Source organism: Ostrinia nubilalis, chromosome 3 (genome assembly GCF_963855985.1).
Source record: "Ostrinia nubilalis chromosome 3, ilOstNubi1.1, whole genome shotgun sequence".
NCBI lineage: Eukaryota > Metazoa > Arthropoda > Insecta > Lepidoptera > Crambidae > Ostrinia > Ostrinia nubilalis.
This window is the reverse complement of record NC_087090.1, coordinates 4,619,197-4,637,552: the sequence shown is the minus strand read 5'-3', so window position 1 is coordinate 4,637,552 and position 18,356 is coordinate 4,619,197. Positions and strand designations below refer to the sequence as shown.

Sequence of the window (18,356 nt, the reverse complement as noted above, 5' to 3'; positions counted from 1 at the left end):
TAGTTCGTAGCACAACCGTAGCGCCGTAGCCCTTCTACAGCAGGACTACGGTATGGCCTTTAAAAAAATCCTTTTTTAAATAATTTGTTTAATATAATTTATTTAGAAGAACTTTAGTATCATTTATTTTATTTTTATTCGCATGTTAGTAGCTTATTGCTAATGTCCTTCGTCAATGGTCATGGTAGCGCTGGCGTCGGGCTTAAAGCTGGGGTCGAGCGCGCGCGTGCGCACGATCTCTTTGTACAGGAAAGCAGATTTGCGCGGAGTGCGCGGGCGCGCCTCGTCTTCAAAGTCCACTTCGTACAGCCCGAAACGTATGCTGTAAGAAATGAAAATATTTTATTGTTCAAACCATTGTTAATAAGTTCACTGAGTACTATTTATTAATAATTTATAAATATTTCAAGTGATAGGTTATTCCCCAATGTGTGAAATTGTGTGGCCTGAAATAAACCCAGTTCCCGAGAGTATAAAGATTTCTCCTCGAGTACTTAGTTACCATCAAATGCCCACCACTTACCCATATCCTTCTATCCACTCGAAGTTGTCCAGGAGACTCCAGGCGGCGTAGCTCCGCACGTCGACGCCGCTCTCGACGGCGTCTAGCAACGCGTTCAGGTAGTCGAAGTAATACGCCACGCGCGTGTCGTCTTCCAGCCCGGGAAGCGTGGAGAAGCCATTTTCCGTGATTTGGATTGGAACGTCATTGTAGTCCTCTTTAATTTTCACCAATAACTTGGTGAAGCCCCATGGTACATGCTGATATGAAATAAATATAAAGTTTACTTAGTTTTTAATACCTAGGTGTGTTATTTGTGATAAGGTAGGAAGTTATGGACATCCTGAACATAATCCAAATCTCCAATTAATTAGTAGTTATTAGAGTAGATACGGTAATCAAACTGGAAGTCTCGTTAATGTAATTCATAAACATTTTATACCGAGATAAAAAAATACGTTAAGGTCGTGAACTAACCAACCTTAAAAAACTACCGTTTTAGAAATATTATTTTCCTGCAAAAGTTAACTGATATGTAGGTAAGTTGTTTATTAGAATTATACTTACCCCAACATACATAACATCATTATGTGTATGCCATTCTTGTAATTGATACTTATTAACGCCAATATCGTCCTCAAAAGAAGGTACTGCAAAATTAGTGCTCGATTCATTGCGGTACACGTAATATGTTGTGTAATGATTTAATCCAAAGAAGTCAGAAGACCCTCGGATGTAGTCCACTTCCTCAGGCGAGAATGCAGGTAGCCTTGACCTGAAGAAACCTTGTTCGGCGCTTTTGGCTGCTATTCTCTCCTTCATGACGTGCGGCCAATCGCCAGTGGTTGAGAATATCGGGTGAGCGTATTGTCCCATCTGAAATGAGATGTGAAAATGTCAGTCAAAGTCGAAAGCAAGTTGGTCCAATTAGTAAAGATCGTAGTAGGAACACATCGCCTCTACACAGTGGCGGCGTAGCATGGGTTGGCACCCGGGGCGATCAACAATCGCACCCCCCGTATCATGACATAGACCGCAGATTTGCCATGCAGATGAGTCAGTGAGTACTAATCTGCGCGACTTGTGTCACCCCCTGATGCTTGGCACCCGGGGCGGACCGCCCCCCCTTACGCCGCTACTGCCTCTACAGCCTGTTATTTCTATAGTTGTTTTTGCTGCAAATTGAAAAGTGGTACTCAGATAAAATTGACATAAAATATGATTTATGGATGGATGGAGTTACAAATGAGTACACGAGCCGTTATCATCTACATACATATATCTATGCTCTGACAGCTAGCGTGAATGTAGATGTCGCAGTAAGATAGATAAAGCCGTAATATAGTTATATCCCTGGGGATATAATTATATACCGTAACATAGTTATACGAAAGCGATTCATTACTATCTCACTAGTAATATAGTTATAAAACGGCTCAAGTTTAGTGATATAGTTATATTACTAGATTAAGTTTAGTGAAATAGCTTTCGGAGTGTGCGGCGCCTATACCAAATGAAAACTTGTCACTGAGAGAAATATGCCAAAAATTTACCTATTTTGGTGGCCTGTAAAAAATCGAATATGTATACAGTGTTCTACTAAAAGTAAAATAAAAAGGTAAAATATTCATTTCGTTCGTAATAAGTACTTATTCGTAAATTATTAAAAAAAACTTTAGGCTCGTACTACCTCAAATTGAATGTAGTCTTCAGCTGCATCGTGGTATTCGTCCGTTTCAGATTGATACCATTGCGCACTTAATGATATAAAGATATTGCCATTCTGGGAAGGTCTGAATTCTTGATCATAAATATGGTAAGCTCTTGCGTGAGCTAACAATAAATATTTAGAGCACATATAATCTGATACTCCTGAAGAATCCACTCTAGGTGCCAAATATCCTATAGAATAGCCGTAGTAACAAATTGAGTGGGGTTCATTGATAGTAATCCAGCTTTTAACTTTATCGCCAAAAAGTTTGAACGCCACCTGCGCGTAATCACCGAACCAATCGACAATATGCGAGTTAGTCCATCCACCCATCTCTTGGAGCTTCTGCGGCAAGTCCCAGTGATACAACGTTATCATCGGCTGAATATTGTATTTCAGCATCTCGTCTATTAAATTGTTATAGTAATCCACGCCCGCTTGATTGATGACGTCTGGGAACCCAGTTGGTAAGAGCCGAGACCACGAAAGGGAGAATCTATAAAACTGAAGGCCCAATTCCCTCATCATCTCTACGTCCCTTTTGTACAGGTGATAAGAATTCGCTGCTACATCTCCTGAAGACCCATCTTTTACGGGATTTGATTGCGAATGAGTTAAGTGGTCCCAGATATTTTCTGACTTTCCTGTTACAATAATAATGCATATTAAGAGAGTAGGTAAGTTAAATAGCAGTACCTTAAATAGCAAAATAATAACGTAACTCACCATCTTCATTCCATGCGCCTTCAACTTGATATGAAGCCGTAGCTGCGCCGAAAGCGAAGCCATCGGGGAATTTTCGTACATTCTGGCGAAAACTTACAGCATTGCAAGGGCAATAAAGAAATGCTAGAAATCTGTAAAACAATAGGTAACATAGGTTTGTAATATTCCATTCAATTTATTACAAATCTAGTAATTAAAGTTTCACTCTTACAAAAATAACAGTTTGCTAATAAACATTTTTCCCGCAATATTGTTCAGCGCTTCGACAAATAGCGCTAATTCACAAACAGGAATGTTTTATAGTCTAAATCTCAACTTGATCTTATCTTTCTTATCTTCTTTGGTCTTTGTATTGATATAACTACTTAAGTAAGCCAGTTGTTGGTTGTTTGATCTCAATGCGTCGAGATAAAAAAAAAATGCAAACAAGTGCATAATTATAGGGTTCCGAATTGGACATGATATTGCATCACATTATATAGATCGGACTTATTGTATGAAACCAAATAAATAGTGAATTTATTTAAACCTTTCTATCCGTCTGTCTGTCGACGAGATGCGTACCTACCAAATGTGATTTTATAAGGGTTTTATTATAGTCGATAGGAACCCTAGTTTTTTTTATCGTGTAAAGATAAATACAAACGTCGAACAAAGTCAAGGACATTATTGACGATGCATTAGTTTTCACGTGATTTTTCAGTCACGGAGATGCCCTTAGCACATACAAGGTCTTCCAGATGCAAGTGACCGTCTGAAATATTAAAATCGAATCAAATCATATCAAAAATATTTTCTGGCTAGGTATTTAGAAAAAAAATCAAAGAAAAACCGCGGGAGGGAAAACCTTGTATAGGCTACAGGTACGGCAAATTTTTGCACGCCATAAAGTGGTAATATCGTGAATGTGTGCGTTTTTTTTTTCTATGAATAGAGTAGGTAAATCCTCGCGTACTCCTAATTTTAGGAACAATCAATTAATAAAAAAAAGGTTTTGTTCTTTACGTAAATCGAGTAATAGTAAGTTACTGATTCTGAGTTGCTCTGAAAAATTTAACAACACCAAAGGCACCTGTGTATTGTAAAATACAGTGTGAGTCACGTTAAAGTGTACATATGAAAATAGATGAAACTAGACCTATTTTTATCGACAAAAAAGAGGTCAAAAATTTTTTGAGATTTTTTTTAAAAAAATTATAGAATTTTTTTTCTTCCAATTACTTATTGTTAAGAAAACGTAATAACTTTTAAACTAAGCGGTATATCCTGATAAAATAAAAACAGTTATAAAGCTAAATAACAGGCGATACTAAAAAAATACATAAAATACACAAAAAATGCCAACAAATAATAAAAAATGATACTTTTTGAAAAAAATCTGCTTTTTAATTCGTGTTTTTTTGGTTATTTGATAAATTTCTCCAAAAAATGCCCCTATAACAGGTGGTTTTTATTACTTTGTAGTATTCTCTATCGTATTATCTTTGTAAAACCAAAAATCGCATGTCTCTATCCCTGTCACAACATTTGCTATAATCGTTTGAACAAAGGCCTGCCACAACATTATTCTCCGCTACAGGTAGAGACAATTTTAATTTTAACTAAAATGCTTATTTTACTTCGAAATCTTTTGTTTTTATTTGAAATCTAACTTGTTTTTATCAAAATTACAAATCTAGAGCCATTTTCAGTTTCGTTGTTAACGAAGCTTTGAATGGCGCGCCCGGAGAGGCTTAGTTCAAACGATCATTGCAAACGTTGTGATAGGGATAGAGACTTGCAATTTTTGGTTTTACGAAGGTAATACGATAGAGAATAATACTAAGTAATAAAAACCACCGGTTATAGGGGCATTTTTTGGAGAAATTTTACAAATAACCAAAAAAACACGAATTTAAAAGCAAATTTTTTTCAAAAAGTATAATTTTTTATTATTTGTTGGCCTTTTTTGTGTATTTTATGTATTTTTTTAGTATCGCCTGTTATTTAGCATTATTACTGTTGTTATTTTATCAGGATATACCGCTTAGTTTAAAAGTTATTACGTTTTCTTTACAATAAGTAATTGGAAGAAAAAAAATTCTATAAAAAAATAAAAAAAAATCTCAAAAAAAATTTGACCTCTTTTTTGTCGATAAAAATAGGTCTAGTTTCATCTATTTTCATATGTACACTTTAACGTGACTCACACTGTATACTTGGTGCGTTAGTACCGAATTCTTTACAAATCATTACAGGGTGTGGTTTTGTAAAACAAGGCATATCTCAAGGGTGGTACATGAAAGTAATTACAAGAAAAATATAAATAAAATTTTAACTATTATTTTATTAGTAAAAAACCTTGTTCAAACGTCTCTTAAACCTTTCAAGACCAGCCCCCACCACCCCCGCGTACTCCGCTACACCACCGACCACATGCGACCGTCGCCTTGGGCGAGTGTGGGGACTGACCGATAGTTCGCCCTCGTAATAATACCATTTTCCTGATTTCATGGATTTTTCCATGTATTTTTTATATATTTTTTGGCCTGAGATGGGCGTTATTTTACAAAACCACATCCTGTATTTTAATTTTGTTACGTTTTGTAATTTTATCTCAACATAAGATTATGTAATGTACAAGACATAGTAGAGCTATACAATTTGTTAGTAGGTACATGTGATGTGCATTTTTGTTTATGTTTATGAAGGGCTGATCGCTGACTTGTACTCGTTTTATATCGGGGAAAATGTTTCAGATCACATGAAACCTTTTAAATATTAGCACTTGTAAAGTCGCAAATCCTGGGAAGCGATAAATACAACCATTTGTTATGGAAATATATTATGATTAAAAACAAGTTGTTAGATTATTGTACAAGAAGCTACACTTCAAACTAATACATCGCTTGAGGAATTTACTATAATTTTAAAAATAATAATGCGTAGGTATATGCATATTTTTTAGTTTTTAAGTAATTTTAAGTTTTTTGTAAATGTATGATAAATTATTTATTGCCTAATAAATACCAGATAAAGTTGAAAAAATATGCGTATAAAAAATTTTTAGTATAAATTACTTTCCCTTTATTTTAAACACAATGACTGTCAATGACCAGGGGGCAGTGAGGTCAAGTCAGTGGTCAGCCTTACGTTGAGCTTTATTCAATGTTCGCGGCGAGAGCGGCGTTGTGATGCCCTGATTATTATTGTAATAATGACACCTTAATATTTATCTTCCACGTCGTCGTGGACGTCCACCTACAAGGTGGACCGACGACATCGTAAAGGTAGCAGGGAAGCGCTGGATGCAGGCCGCTACCAATCGATCAACATGGAAAGCATTGGGGGAGGCCTATGTTCAGCAGTGGACGTCCTATGGCTGAAATGATGATGATGATGAAATATTTATCTATCTATACTTATAATAAATCTGTAGAGAGGTCAATTCTGTACATGAAATATATTTTCAAAATAACTATCAGGGGGTGATTAGTGATCGATACTGATGCCAAAAATGCAATCAGTAAAATTTTTGTCTGTCTGTCTGTCTGTCTGTATGTTCCTTATAGAAACAAAAACTACTTGACGGAATTTAACGAAACTTGGTACAATTATTCTTCATACTCCTGGGCAGGTTATAGGATACTTAGGAATTCCCACGGGAACGGGAATTAGCGGGAAAATCCTTTTGTACGAAAAATCTAAACCGCTTAAGTTAGACGCTTGAAATTTGGCATGCAGGTACCTTAGTAAACTTAAAGCTTAGTTACAACAGGATATTGCAAAATTCCCACGGGAACGGGAGTTAGTGGGAAAAAACATTTGTATGAAAAAATCTAAACCGCGTAAGATAGACTCTTGAAATTTGGCATGCAGGTACCTTAGTAAACTTAAAGCTTAGTTACAACAGGATATTGCAAAATTCCCACGGGAACGGGAGTTAGCGGGAAAAAACATTATTATGAAAAAATCTAAACCGCGTAAGATAGACTCTTGAAATTTGGCATGCAGGTACCTTAGTAAACTTAAAGCTTAGTTACAACAGGATATTGCAAAATTCTCACGGGAACGGGAGTTAGCGGGAAAAAACATTTGTATGAAAAAATCTGAACCGCGTAAGATAGATGAAGGGGGGGGGGGGGGGGGGGGGTAAAACGAGATCCACGCGCACGAAGTCGCGGGCGGCCGCTAGTTGAATAAATAATAATGTTAATTTATTCTTTGACTACTGTGTTTCTAACTTCAAGGGTGATAATTATTTTGACCATTCGTAAGTACAATACATTACAAAATTAATAAATTAGACAAGATTTTTTAAAGGTCAAGTACTCTTCGTAGCGAACAGAGTCGTAGTCGTCGTAGTCGTACGTAGCAAAACCGTAGTCCTTCTTCCGAGTTTTAACGGGGCTAGAGCGCTAGGTAATGAATGAATGTGAGAACTTTATTAATTTTATTATTTTTATTTGTTGCTTGGGTGGGATTTAATGTCCTTCGTCAATGGTCATGGTAGCGCTGGCGTCGGGCTCAAAGCTGGGGTCGAGCGCGCGCGTGCGCACGATCTCTTTGTATAAGAAGGCAGATTTGCGCGGCGTGCGCGGGCGCGCCTCGTCTTCAAAGTCCACTTCGTACAGCCCGAAACGTATGCTGTAAGAAATGAAAATATTTTATTGTTCTGAACCATTGTTAATCAGTTCCCTGAGTAATACCTATTTATTAATAATTTACAAACATTTCAAGTGATAGGTTATTTCCCAATGTGTGAAATAGTGTGGCCTCAAATAAACCCAGTTCCCGAGAGTATAAAGATTTCTCCTCGAGTACTTAGTTACCATCAAATGCCCACCACTTACCCATATCCTTCTATCCACTCGAAGTTGTCCAGGAGACTCCAGGCGGCGTAGCTCCGCACGTCGACGCCGCTCTCGACGGCGTCCAGCAACGCGTTCAGGTAGTCGAAGTAATACGCCACGCGCGTGTCGTCTTCCAGCCCGGGAAGCGTGGAGAAGCCATTTTCCGTGATTTGGATTGGAACGTCATTGTAGTCCTCTTTTATTTTCACCAATAACTTGGTGAAGCCCCATGGTACATGCTGATATGAAATAAATATAAAGTTTACTTAGTTTTTAATACCTAGGTGTGTTATTTGTGATAAGGTAAGAATTATACTAACCCCAATATACTTTACATCTTTTTGTGTATGCCATTCTTGTAATTGATACCTATCAGCGCCAATATCGTCCTCAAAAGAAGGTACTGCAAAATTAGTGCTCGATTCATTGCGGTACACGTAATATGTTGTGTAATGATTTAATCCAAAGAAGTCAGAAGACCCTCGGATGTAGTCCACTTCCTCAGGCGAGAATGCAGGTAGCCTTGACCTGAAGAAACCTTGCTCGGCGCTTTTGGCTGCTATTCTCTCCTTCATGACAGGCGGCCAATCGCCAGTGGTTGAGAATATCGGGTGAGCGTATTGTCCCACCTAAAATTAGAAGTGAAAATTTCAGTTAAAGTCGAAAGCAACTTGGGTCAATTAGTAAAGATAAGTACCTACCTAAACAACAACTCCACAGTCACCTAGTTTTATTGGCGCTGATTGAAAAGTAGTACTCAGATAAAAATTAGGTACGTAAACGTATGGTTGTGGATGGAGTTTATAGATGAGGACAGGAGCTGTTATCATCCTAACTACTTATATCTATACTCTGTTGCGATTCATTGATACTTTTATTTATTTATTTTATTTATTTATTCAAGGAAAATCTACAGCATATTCTTATAAATAATTACAAGTACCATGCTTAAATTATATAGCAAGTAATGCCAATTACAGGTTTTCCTTAGTTACATAGTAAACTAAATGCGAGTCGGATACAATGATCACAGTAGGTCTGTATATCTAACAGTAGATAGATGTTGTACTACTATAAATTTTTTATTACTATTCTATGCAAATAAATGTTTGAATTCAAATTTGAAGTATTTATATTTACTTAAGCTTAAATTGTAAACAATATTATCACACTATATATATAACGCAACAACGCCACAATTCAGCACGCGACTTAAAGAAAACATTCCAACATTACAAGCCCCGCGATTGGAGGTGTATTTGATAACAGTACTTATTCATTAAATGTTAGGTAAGAAAGTACAAAAAAAAAAGGAGTTAGGAATTTAATAAGATCTTCACGACAGATTCCTTAAACTTTCTCTTTGAACCTATAAAGGGGTCGATAGCTTGAAATAAATCATTATAGTTGCGAGCCAATCTAGTGAGCACTGCATTGCGACCGTATTCCGTGCGATGGTGAGGGACATGCAGCAGCGCGGTGTGGCGGGTGCGGCGCGCGGGCACGCGCAGCGCCACGCCCGCCAGCAGCTCAGCGCAGTCCAGGCGCGCGCGCAGCACGTCGTGCAGCAACCCCATGTCTAGCACGTGGCGCCGCTCCTCCAGGGTCAGCAGATTGTGCGCTCGGCAATTATCCGTGTAGTCGCTTATTGACGTTTTAGTAATATAATTCAGATGTTTCAGAAATCTTTTTTGTAAACGTTCTAACCTTGTTATGTGTATAGAAAAGAACGGAGACCATATTGGGCTTGCATATTCCAATGTACTTCTTACGTAGGCAAAGTATAGGCTTTTAAGACAGACAGGAGACCTAAATGGTTTACAATTGCGGATCACAAAACCCAAACCACGAAATGCTTTATCTATTATATGATCTATGTGAGATACAAATGACATCTTTTCGTCTAGCCAAACACCCAGATCTCGGACTATGTGAGCCCTTTCAATGATGATATTATTGAAGTGGTAGTTATATATAATGGTATTTTTGCGTCGCGTATAGCTTATAACCTGACATTTCTGTATGTTTACTGTTATTCTATTCTTTTCATAGTATGTGTATAAGCGGTTGAGATCGTCCTGCAGGAGTTTACAGTCATCAATAGATTTAATGGAAAGATATATTTTTTTATCATCTGCATAAAGTAAATGCTGTGAGTGTCTTATTGATTTATATACGTCATATATATACGCGTTGTAAAATAATGGGCCAATATGTGAGCCTTGGGGAATTCCCGACGGGATGGTTATATATTCTGATCTCTTGCCAGCTATAACAACCGCCTGAGAACGGTTTTTTAGGTAGGATTCGACCCATCGCAGTAAGTCGCCATGAATACCTAGCTCCTGTAGTTTAAAGAGCAGGATGGAATGATCCACCCGATCAAACGCCTTTTCATAGTCTGTATATATCACGTCAACCTGACCACCCCCCTCCATACGAGCTAAAACATGATTAGAGAAGCAAGCTAGATTAGATATAGTTGAGCGGCACTGCAAAAATCCGTGCTGCGCGGAAGAAATCTGTTTGGAAATTAAAGGATAGATATGTGATAAGACAATTTTTTCAAACATTTTGCTGAGTGTGTTTAGTATTGAAATTGGTCTGTAGTTACTTATTATTGTTTTTGAGCCTTTTTTGAATATTGGTATTATATGCGCTTGCTTCCATAATGTTGGAAAAACACATTCACGAAGAGAACGATTGAACAGTAATGTAACAGGTAACACAAGGCTGTCCGCGCAGCTGACCAGGTATATTGGAGGTATGCCGTCACAGCCGGGTCCCTTCGATTTATCAAGAGTTTTCAGATATCTCAATACAGTCTCCTCCCTTATGACTATTGAGCTAATGTGATCAGATAAATGTAGTTCCGCCATATGATTATTATTATCGTGCAAACCGCGTGAAGAGGTATCAGGTTGAGTGAAAACGCTTTCAAAAAATGTGTTGAAAGCGTTACAAATATTTTGAGTGTCTTTTACCTTGGCACCGTTGATAACAAAGGAATTTGGATATGCCGACCCTTTTCTTTTTGATTTTATGTAAGTCCAAAAATATTTGGGGTTATTAATTATGTTATTTTCCGAATTTATTATGAATTTGTTGTAACATTGTTTAAAGATTCGCCGTTGCCTACGTCTCAGCATGGCAAACTCGTCGTAGTCCCGCGGATTGTTAGATTTTTTCCATTTCAAGTGAGCTTTTGTTTTTTCTTTGATAATATTAATTAACGCCTTACTATACCATATGGGGTAGTTTGTTGAGGATCTCTTGACATATGTGGGTATAAATAAATTAATACTTTCATTTAACATAGCGTAAAAATAACTCAACGATTCGTCCATTGATCCCGATTTCAGTAACACGGACCAATCGCACTTGTTGAGGAACTTTTTTATTCCGTCATAGTCCCCCTTTCTAAAATTATATCGAGTTTGCTCACAATCTGTTAGAGGTGTTATATTTAAGTCTAAGATGTCGATCATTAATGAAGGATGATAACGATCCTCTAGTACAAGTGAGTGACTCTGCTTGCTGATATTCAATGTAAAGTTGCTAAAACACAGGTCAAGGATACGGCCCAAGCTATTTTTCACATAATTATATTGTTGTAGCCCCATGTAACCAAGATTTTCAACAAAGGTAACAGCAATGTTTTGGTTTCCTAGTGGACTTTGATTGCTTATTACACTATGAGAATCGCTCCATTGTAAGTGAGAAAAATTAAAGTCTCCCAGTAGTATATAAATATCATTAGGAAAAATGTCTAGCATGCCTGATAAGTTATTGTGTATATTTTCTAACTGTTCAGATAAATTATTAATTTTTGGAGGTATGTAAGTTAATATTATGTGTAAGTTACTATGTAACTTGAGCGCGCGGCCCGGTACAGACACACACATAAGTTCGGCCGTGTCACAGGACCACTCGGTACGTAGGTATGCACATAATGTACGCCGAATGCAAATCATAATTCCACCACCTGTGTTTTTACCGCTAATACATAAGTCGCGGTCGCGACGAAAAACCTCATATCTATCGTCGCACAATTCAGAGTCAAATATGTCGCTCTGCAACCAGGTCTCCGTGAATATTAATATGTCGTAGTCATTTATAAGTATGTTATTGTATAGTTGTAAACATTTTGACCTAAGACCACGGACGTTTTGATAAAAAATATTAAGTTTTGTAGAATCGAATTTATATGAAGTTTTGATGTCTAATACATGTAGTTGCATTTACCAATTGAGTATCAAGTATCAAAGAAAAATAAAGTAGTTGCTTCTTACCCTTAACGCTTATACTCACATACAAATAAAGGCGGATGTCCCGCGGCAAGGTCGCAATGCAGTACATACACGTTTTAAATATTGAAAATAGTCGGCTACACGATAAAATATGACGGGCTACGCAAACATACAACTCATTATAGGTTCCTATTTGTAAAATTTTATGCAATATGTCGTGTAATAACAGATTAATACGGTACAATCTAACGTAAATATGCTTTTGAAAGACATTATGGTATTTGTGATATGATAAAAAACATGTCAATAGACTGCTCATAGTTATTAGTAAGTGGCAAACGCAGTAATTCAAGTAATTAACTGTGACTACATCCGCATAGCTATGATGTGAATACACTATTGGACAAAATAATATGTTAAATAAGAAATATAAGTAGGTTATGTAAAAGTTGATACAATTTTGGCGATACAAAACCATACACTTTACACATAATATAAAGGATACTATTTCCAGCACCAATTCACTTGTTTTGTCTAAGTCACTTGATCTTGCTGATATCTTCAATTGTTCTAATGTGAACAGGCGGGTGGGTGTCATCTTTCCTGGTAAAAATCTTCCCATATTTGACCCATACATAACGGTAACCATTCTTCTTCGTTGCTTCCCTGGCTTTGCCAAATAACATCTTATTGAGTGGTGTCAGATGTTCATTGACATATATTTGTCTAGGCTCACCAGGCAATCCGATGTCAACTGTTGTCAAACCGCGATTTCTACGGATACCAGAGATGATGCTGTCACGAATTAAGGTAGACCTCAATTTAGCCACTATTACTTTGGGTTTATCCAGTAGTTTAGAGCGGGGTTCCACACGATTAATCGAGATGATGTCTTCCAGGGCCAACTGACACTTTGCGATGTTGCTGATTTTCAGTAGATAATCTCTCAAGTCTTCGTTAGTCTTCTGCGGTAAGCCGGTAATTTCCAAGTTTGCCAATCTTTCTCTTTGCTGGTGGGTATTTAACTCAAATTGCAGATCATTGACTTTGTTACGTAACTGACGGATATCTTCCCCGATGTTGTTAACTTTGGTTACTTCGGATGCAATTGACTGAATTTTCTGGACATTTTCATCTTGTCTTCCTGAGTGATAGTTCAAGGAATCCTGAAGGGCCTGAATATCTCCTTCCGTTGTTTTCTTAAAACTTTTCAGCTCCGATTTTAATTGGTTTTGTTCCGCAATTATTTTGTTTGAGGTTATTTGTAATCCACTGAGTTGATCTTTAAGTTGAGACATGATTTCTTCTTTCATTTTATTCATGTTTGTAGTCTGAGCAACACTGAAATCTTTAAGAAAAGACATCATTTCCTGGCGTAGTTTAGAGATTTCTGCACTACACTCTGATTCTGGTTGTTTACGCTTGCCGTATGCAATTTGCGAGTCATTATCGTGATCGCGTAAAGAAAGATCTGGTTGTGGCGAGTCGCTTCGCATATTTGGTGAACGCAAAACACTCATGTCTAGAATGCACCGTAATACGATGGCGTAATTGCTATAGTTGCGTGCGCTGGCTTGAGCGAACAGGTAAGCGATAGCGGATGCACTTCTCCGTCCACTTGACACTGGGTACACAACTTTGGGTATTATTTCGTATGGAATAAGACACTTATTTGGGTAACTAAATTTTGAGTAAAATTTTTACTATTATTTAAGAGCCTGCGCGCGTCCGACTCGCACGGTGTCTCGAGACGGAAAAAAGTAAGTAATTATTTGGGACTAAATGTAGTTCATACAAAAAAACATACACTCGAATTGAGAACCTTCTCATTTTTTGAAGTCGGTTAAAAATAACTTAAAAGGTGCATACCGTAAATTGAATATAGTCTTCAGCGGCATCGTGGTATTCGTCCGTTTCAGATTGATACCATTGCCCACTTAATGCTATAAAGATATTGCCATTCTAGGAAGGTCTAAATTCTTGATCATAAATATGGTAAGCTCTTGCGTGAGCTAACAATAAATATTTAGTGCACATATACTCTGATACTCCTGAAGAATCGATTCTAGGTGCAAAATGTCCTATAGAATAGCCGTAGTAACAAATTGAGTGGGGTTCATTGATAGTAATCCAGCTTTTAACTCTATCGCCAAAAAGTTTGAACGCCACCTGCGCGTAATCACCGAACCAATCGACAATATGCGAGTTAGTCCATCCACCCATCTCCTGGAGCTTCTGCGGCAAGTCCCAGTGATACAACGTTATCATCGGCTGAATATTGTATTTCAGCATCTCGTCTATTAAATTGTTATAGTAATCCACGCCCGCTGGATTGATGACGTCTGGGAACCCAGTTGGTAAGAGCCGAGACCACGAAAGGGAGAATCTATAAAACTGAAGGCCCAATTCCTTCATCATCTCCACGTCCCTTTTGTACAGGTGATAAGAATTCGCTGCTACATCTCCTGAAGACCCATCTTTTACGGGATTTGGTTGCGAATGAGTTAAGTAGTCCCAGATATTTTCTGACTTTCCTGTTACAATAATAAATGCATATTAACAAAGTAAGTACCTAATAGCAGTACCTAAAATAGCAAAATAATAACGTAACTCACCATCTTCGTTCCACGCGCCTTCAACTTGATATGAAGCCGTAGCTGCGCCGAAAGCGAAGCCATTGGGGAATTTTCGTACATTCTGGCGAACACTTACAGCATTGCTATGGGCATAAATAAGTGCTAGGAACCTGTTAAACAATAACACGCGTCTGTAAATATTCAATTCAATATATTATCTTATTAATAGTTTTGCAAACTTCTTACAAAAAAATTAATTTGCTAGACATTTGTACCAGCAATCTTCTTCAGTGCTTCGACAAATAGCGCTAATCCATCAATAGGATTGTTTTATAGTCTTGTTAAACCTAAACTTAATCTTATCATTCTTATCATCTTAGCTTTAGTCTTTTTTTAGATATGTTGTTGCTAGTTTGATCTCAAAGAGCCGATGAGATGTTTGATAAATTAGCGTGCGTTCCAAGCCGTACTAAGTGTCATCGCATCACGCTATGAGCAGATTTTATTTTACTAAAAAAGGTAAGTGATTTAATTTTATTATTAAAATCAAGTAAATAAGACACAATAATAGTAGGTAAATATCTTTTCAGTCTACAGACAGAGTGACGAGATGTGTCCTAAGTGAAAAGGATTTGTAATACTATTTTTCCATTTAGGGATCTGTTTGCAAATTATTAAAGTTTGAAGTGCCAATTTTTGTTCGAGTAGGGCGTCCCGTCCCCACACCTCTAAAAACTAAACTGTTGCCTTGAAAAATCTGGGAAAATTCGTAATAATACTGCTTGTTTTATGAACTTTCAAGGAAAAGTATAATGGTTAAGATACATCAGTTACTTTGAAAATAATAGTCATTTGACTCATGTATGTATTATAAAAAAATTTAACCAGTAAAAATTCCTTAGAAGAAAATATGAAAAGTGACTTTAGATGAAGTAATTGCTTGCTTCTGAAATATATTGTGGTAACGACGGACAACTACGGAACCCTACACTGCGCGTGGCACGACACGCACTTGGCCAATTTTTTATCATTTAATGATAAATATAAATGTCAAACATAGATTACTCATACATCGATAACATAGTCAAGGACATTTGACATTATTGACGAAGCATTAGTTTCCCACGTGATACGTATACGTCTCAGGATTCGCTCAGTAAGTACGGGAATACCCAAAGCAAATTTTTTATTTTGGAAAGCGTGTCTAATAAATTTAAAATTGTTTTATGCACATCGCCTATTTTGCATTATGCACTGGACCGCAAATAAAAAATTAGAAAATCTTCTATTATCTTCAAAAGTAGCCTACGTAACGCCTAGCTATGTGAAACAAAACACATTGGAAAAACTACGCAATTATTTATTTTACATTTATTGAAAATAAAACGCATGAATTAGTTTAGTTTAGTTTCATATAAAAATGTCGCGTTGTGACGTTCTCTATCTCTAGTTTATTTTAGTTTAGTCTATAAGGTAGATCAGGTACTTCCGCGGATCCAGCCCTCAAAAAAGGTTGTGGGCACAGCCACCAAAAATTAGCAAAGTGAGAGTTGGATCACTACATGCCCGGACATACATACATGCCTATCGATCTTATCAATAGATCATAATTAAAACAAGCAAATTAGGGTTGTGGGCATGCCCACAGTGCCCACAACGGTGGATCCGCGCCTGTCCTCATTGAAGATTTTCTAAGCGATCCTTTTTCTTTGTGGTCCAGTGTAATTAATGATTCAAGTCTTGCATGTTTGTAAGTTCATTAGTTTGTTACAAAAAACAGTCGTTACAGTAGGGAAGTGAGCGCTTTCTTAATCCTACTAATATTAAATGCGAAAGTTTTGATGTCTGGATGTTTGTTACTCTTTCACGCAAAAACTACTGAACGAATTTTGATGAAACTTTACTTACAGTATTATTGTTTATAACCCAGAATAACATATAGGCTATAATTTATGACGATATGTGACAAGCTAAATTAAACGCGGGTGAAGCCGCGGGCAAAAGCTTGTAGTAAATAAAATCAAAGGTAGAGCGCAACCACAGGCGCAACCGTGGAACTCATGGCGTTGCTAAGCTACGGTTGCCCGGCTGTACGCATCCTAATCATAATGTTTGTATTTTATTTTTATTGTGCATTTATTATGAAAGTAGAAATGTCGCACTACGGCGTAACGTGGCAACGAGCCCTGCATCGGCACAAAGGATGCCGAGCGACTCCAAAACGTTACTGCATTCGGTCGTTAATTAACTAATGGTGAGCTGTGTGGGTGTTGAGTAACCGCATATGGACAACGGAGTAACAATGGTGTGAAAATGTCAGGTAATTTCGCATTTTTATATGTATTAGTTTCAAGACAAAACGGAAAATCTAGCCGCTTTTATATTGAACAAATTCATGGGACTAATGCAAGAGTCGCAATGCAATTCTTTTGAAAGTGATATCCGGCGAATTTATTATTGCAATTATTAACAATTAGATATAACAACGCAACCGTGGACTCAATTTAAAAGTATCTGGTTTCTCTTTATTTTTCTATTTTAGAACATAGTTTATTGAGAGCTTATTATTTAGTTGTAGCACTATGCTATACTACTCGATTTGGATACCTAATGCTACTAATATTTAGGTTTATTTCCGATTTAACCATTGTAATTGTTGAGACCAAATGATTAAAAACTCAAATCTTCGGTACATAATTATCTAATGTAGTTTTGTAGATACGCTAACAAGAACTATAATACTTAAACAAATAATTAATTTTCGTGCCAAATTGGTATACATCTATGTTACTATATCGGTACAATTAAAACACATTGATCTTTACTACTACTTCAATATTTTTTCTTTTTACTATAAGAATAAATACGAATGTATAGTAGTTTAATTAATCATATTCCGTATTTTGAATATTGTTGAATATTGTCATTCGCTATATTAGAAAGATTAAAGATACTGAAGAATTAGTTTACATTTATAGCTTTTACATACTTAAAAAGTGTTTTTCAGCATGTAAACATCGTTTCTTACTTGATTTTCACCAAAAGACCGAACACTAACATTATTGTGTACTACAGAGTTTACAGACCACATTAAATACTTACCTTGGTAAAAAGCTGAAAACCCTCCTTGCTACGAAATGCTACGAGCCGCTACGGATTCTTCTGTAGGGGCTAGGGCAGCGTACACTCGGTAACTAAGTAAATGTGCTTTCAGACTACGACGTTCTATACTCGTAGTAGGTACTCTTAGAATACAGGGCTGCATTACATTTTGGTACAAAATAAGGTCTTGAGTGTCGTTCTAACTCTTTTAGCACCAAAACTTGATCTATAGACTTTCTAGTTTCATTTTTTTTTCTAACAATCACACTAATTAACTTGCCTGAAACTAACAGAGATTTTAATGGTCAATAGATAAAAATAGTGCACATGACACTGACCGTTGGCGTTGCAGTCTAACAAGACAACAACCAAACTTGGCTATCATCTGCTAGCTCTTTTTTTTTTTTTTTTTTTTCCTTTATTCCATCATGCGATCAGTCAGAAGACTATGAACAGATTTGTTCTGTGATTATCGGCGATGAAAGCAGAATCCCCACTGGGACTCCCTCCATGGTCAATTCTGGCTCTCCATGATGTCCAGAATGTGCCGTCGCTTCAGTCGCCGCATAGCTTCTGGAATTGTGAGCTGCACAGCAAGGTGGTTGGGGTGGTTAGTCAGCCTCTTTTTGTATTTTTGACTAATGTTTTTGATTTCCT

The 18,356-nt window shown here is 37.0% G+C and overlaps 1 protein-coding gene across 1 annotated transcript; it reads right to left on the bottom strand.

Moving 5' to 3' along the window:
• Positions 1-80: 80 nt before the first annotated feature.
• Positions 81-14,918, bottom strand: LOC135087650 (lactase/phlorizin hydrolase-like). Its single transcript, XM_063982395.1, is given in 11 exon segments — positions 81-322; positions 524-762; positions 1,070-1,378; positions 2,193-2,857; positions 2,940-3,070; positions 7,362-7,565; positions 7,772-8,010; positions 8,092-8,400; positions 13,891-14,555; positions 14,637-14,767; positions 14,844-14,918. Coding segments are annotated over 11 exon segments (3,078 nt in total). The 5' UTR covers positions 14,867-14,918; the 3' UTR covers positions 81-159.
• Between the last annotated feature and the right edge of the window lie 3,438 nt (positions 14,919-18,356).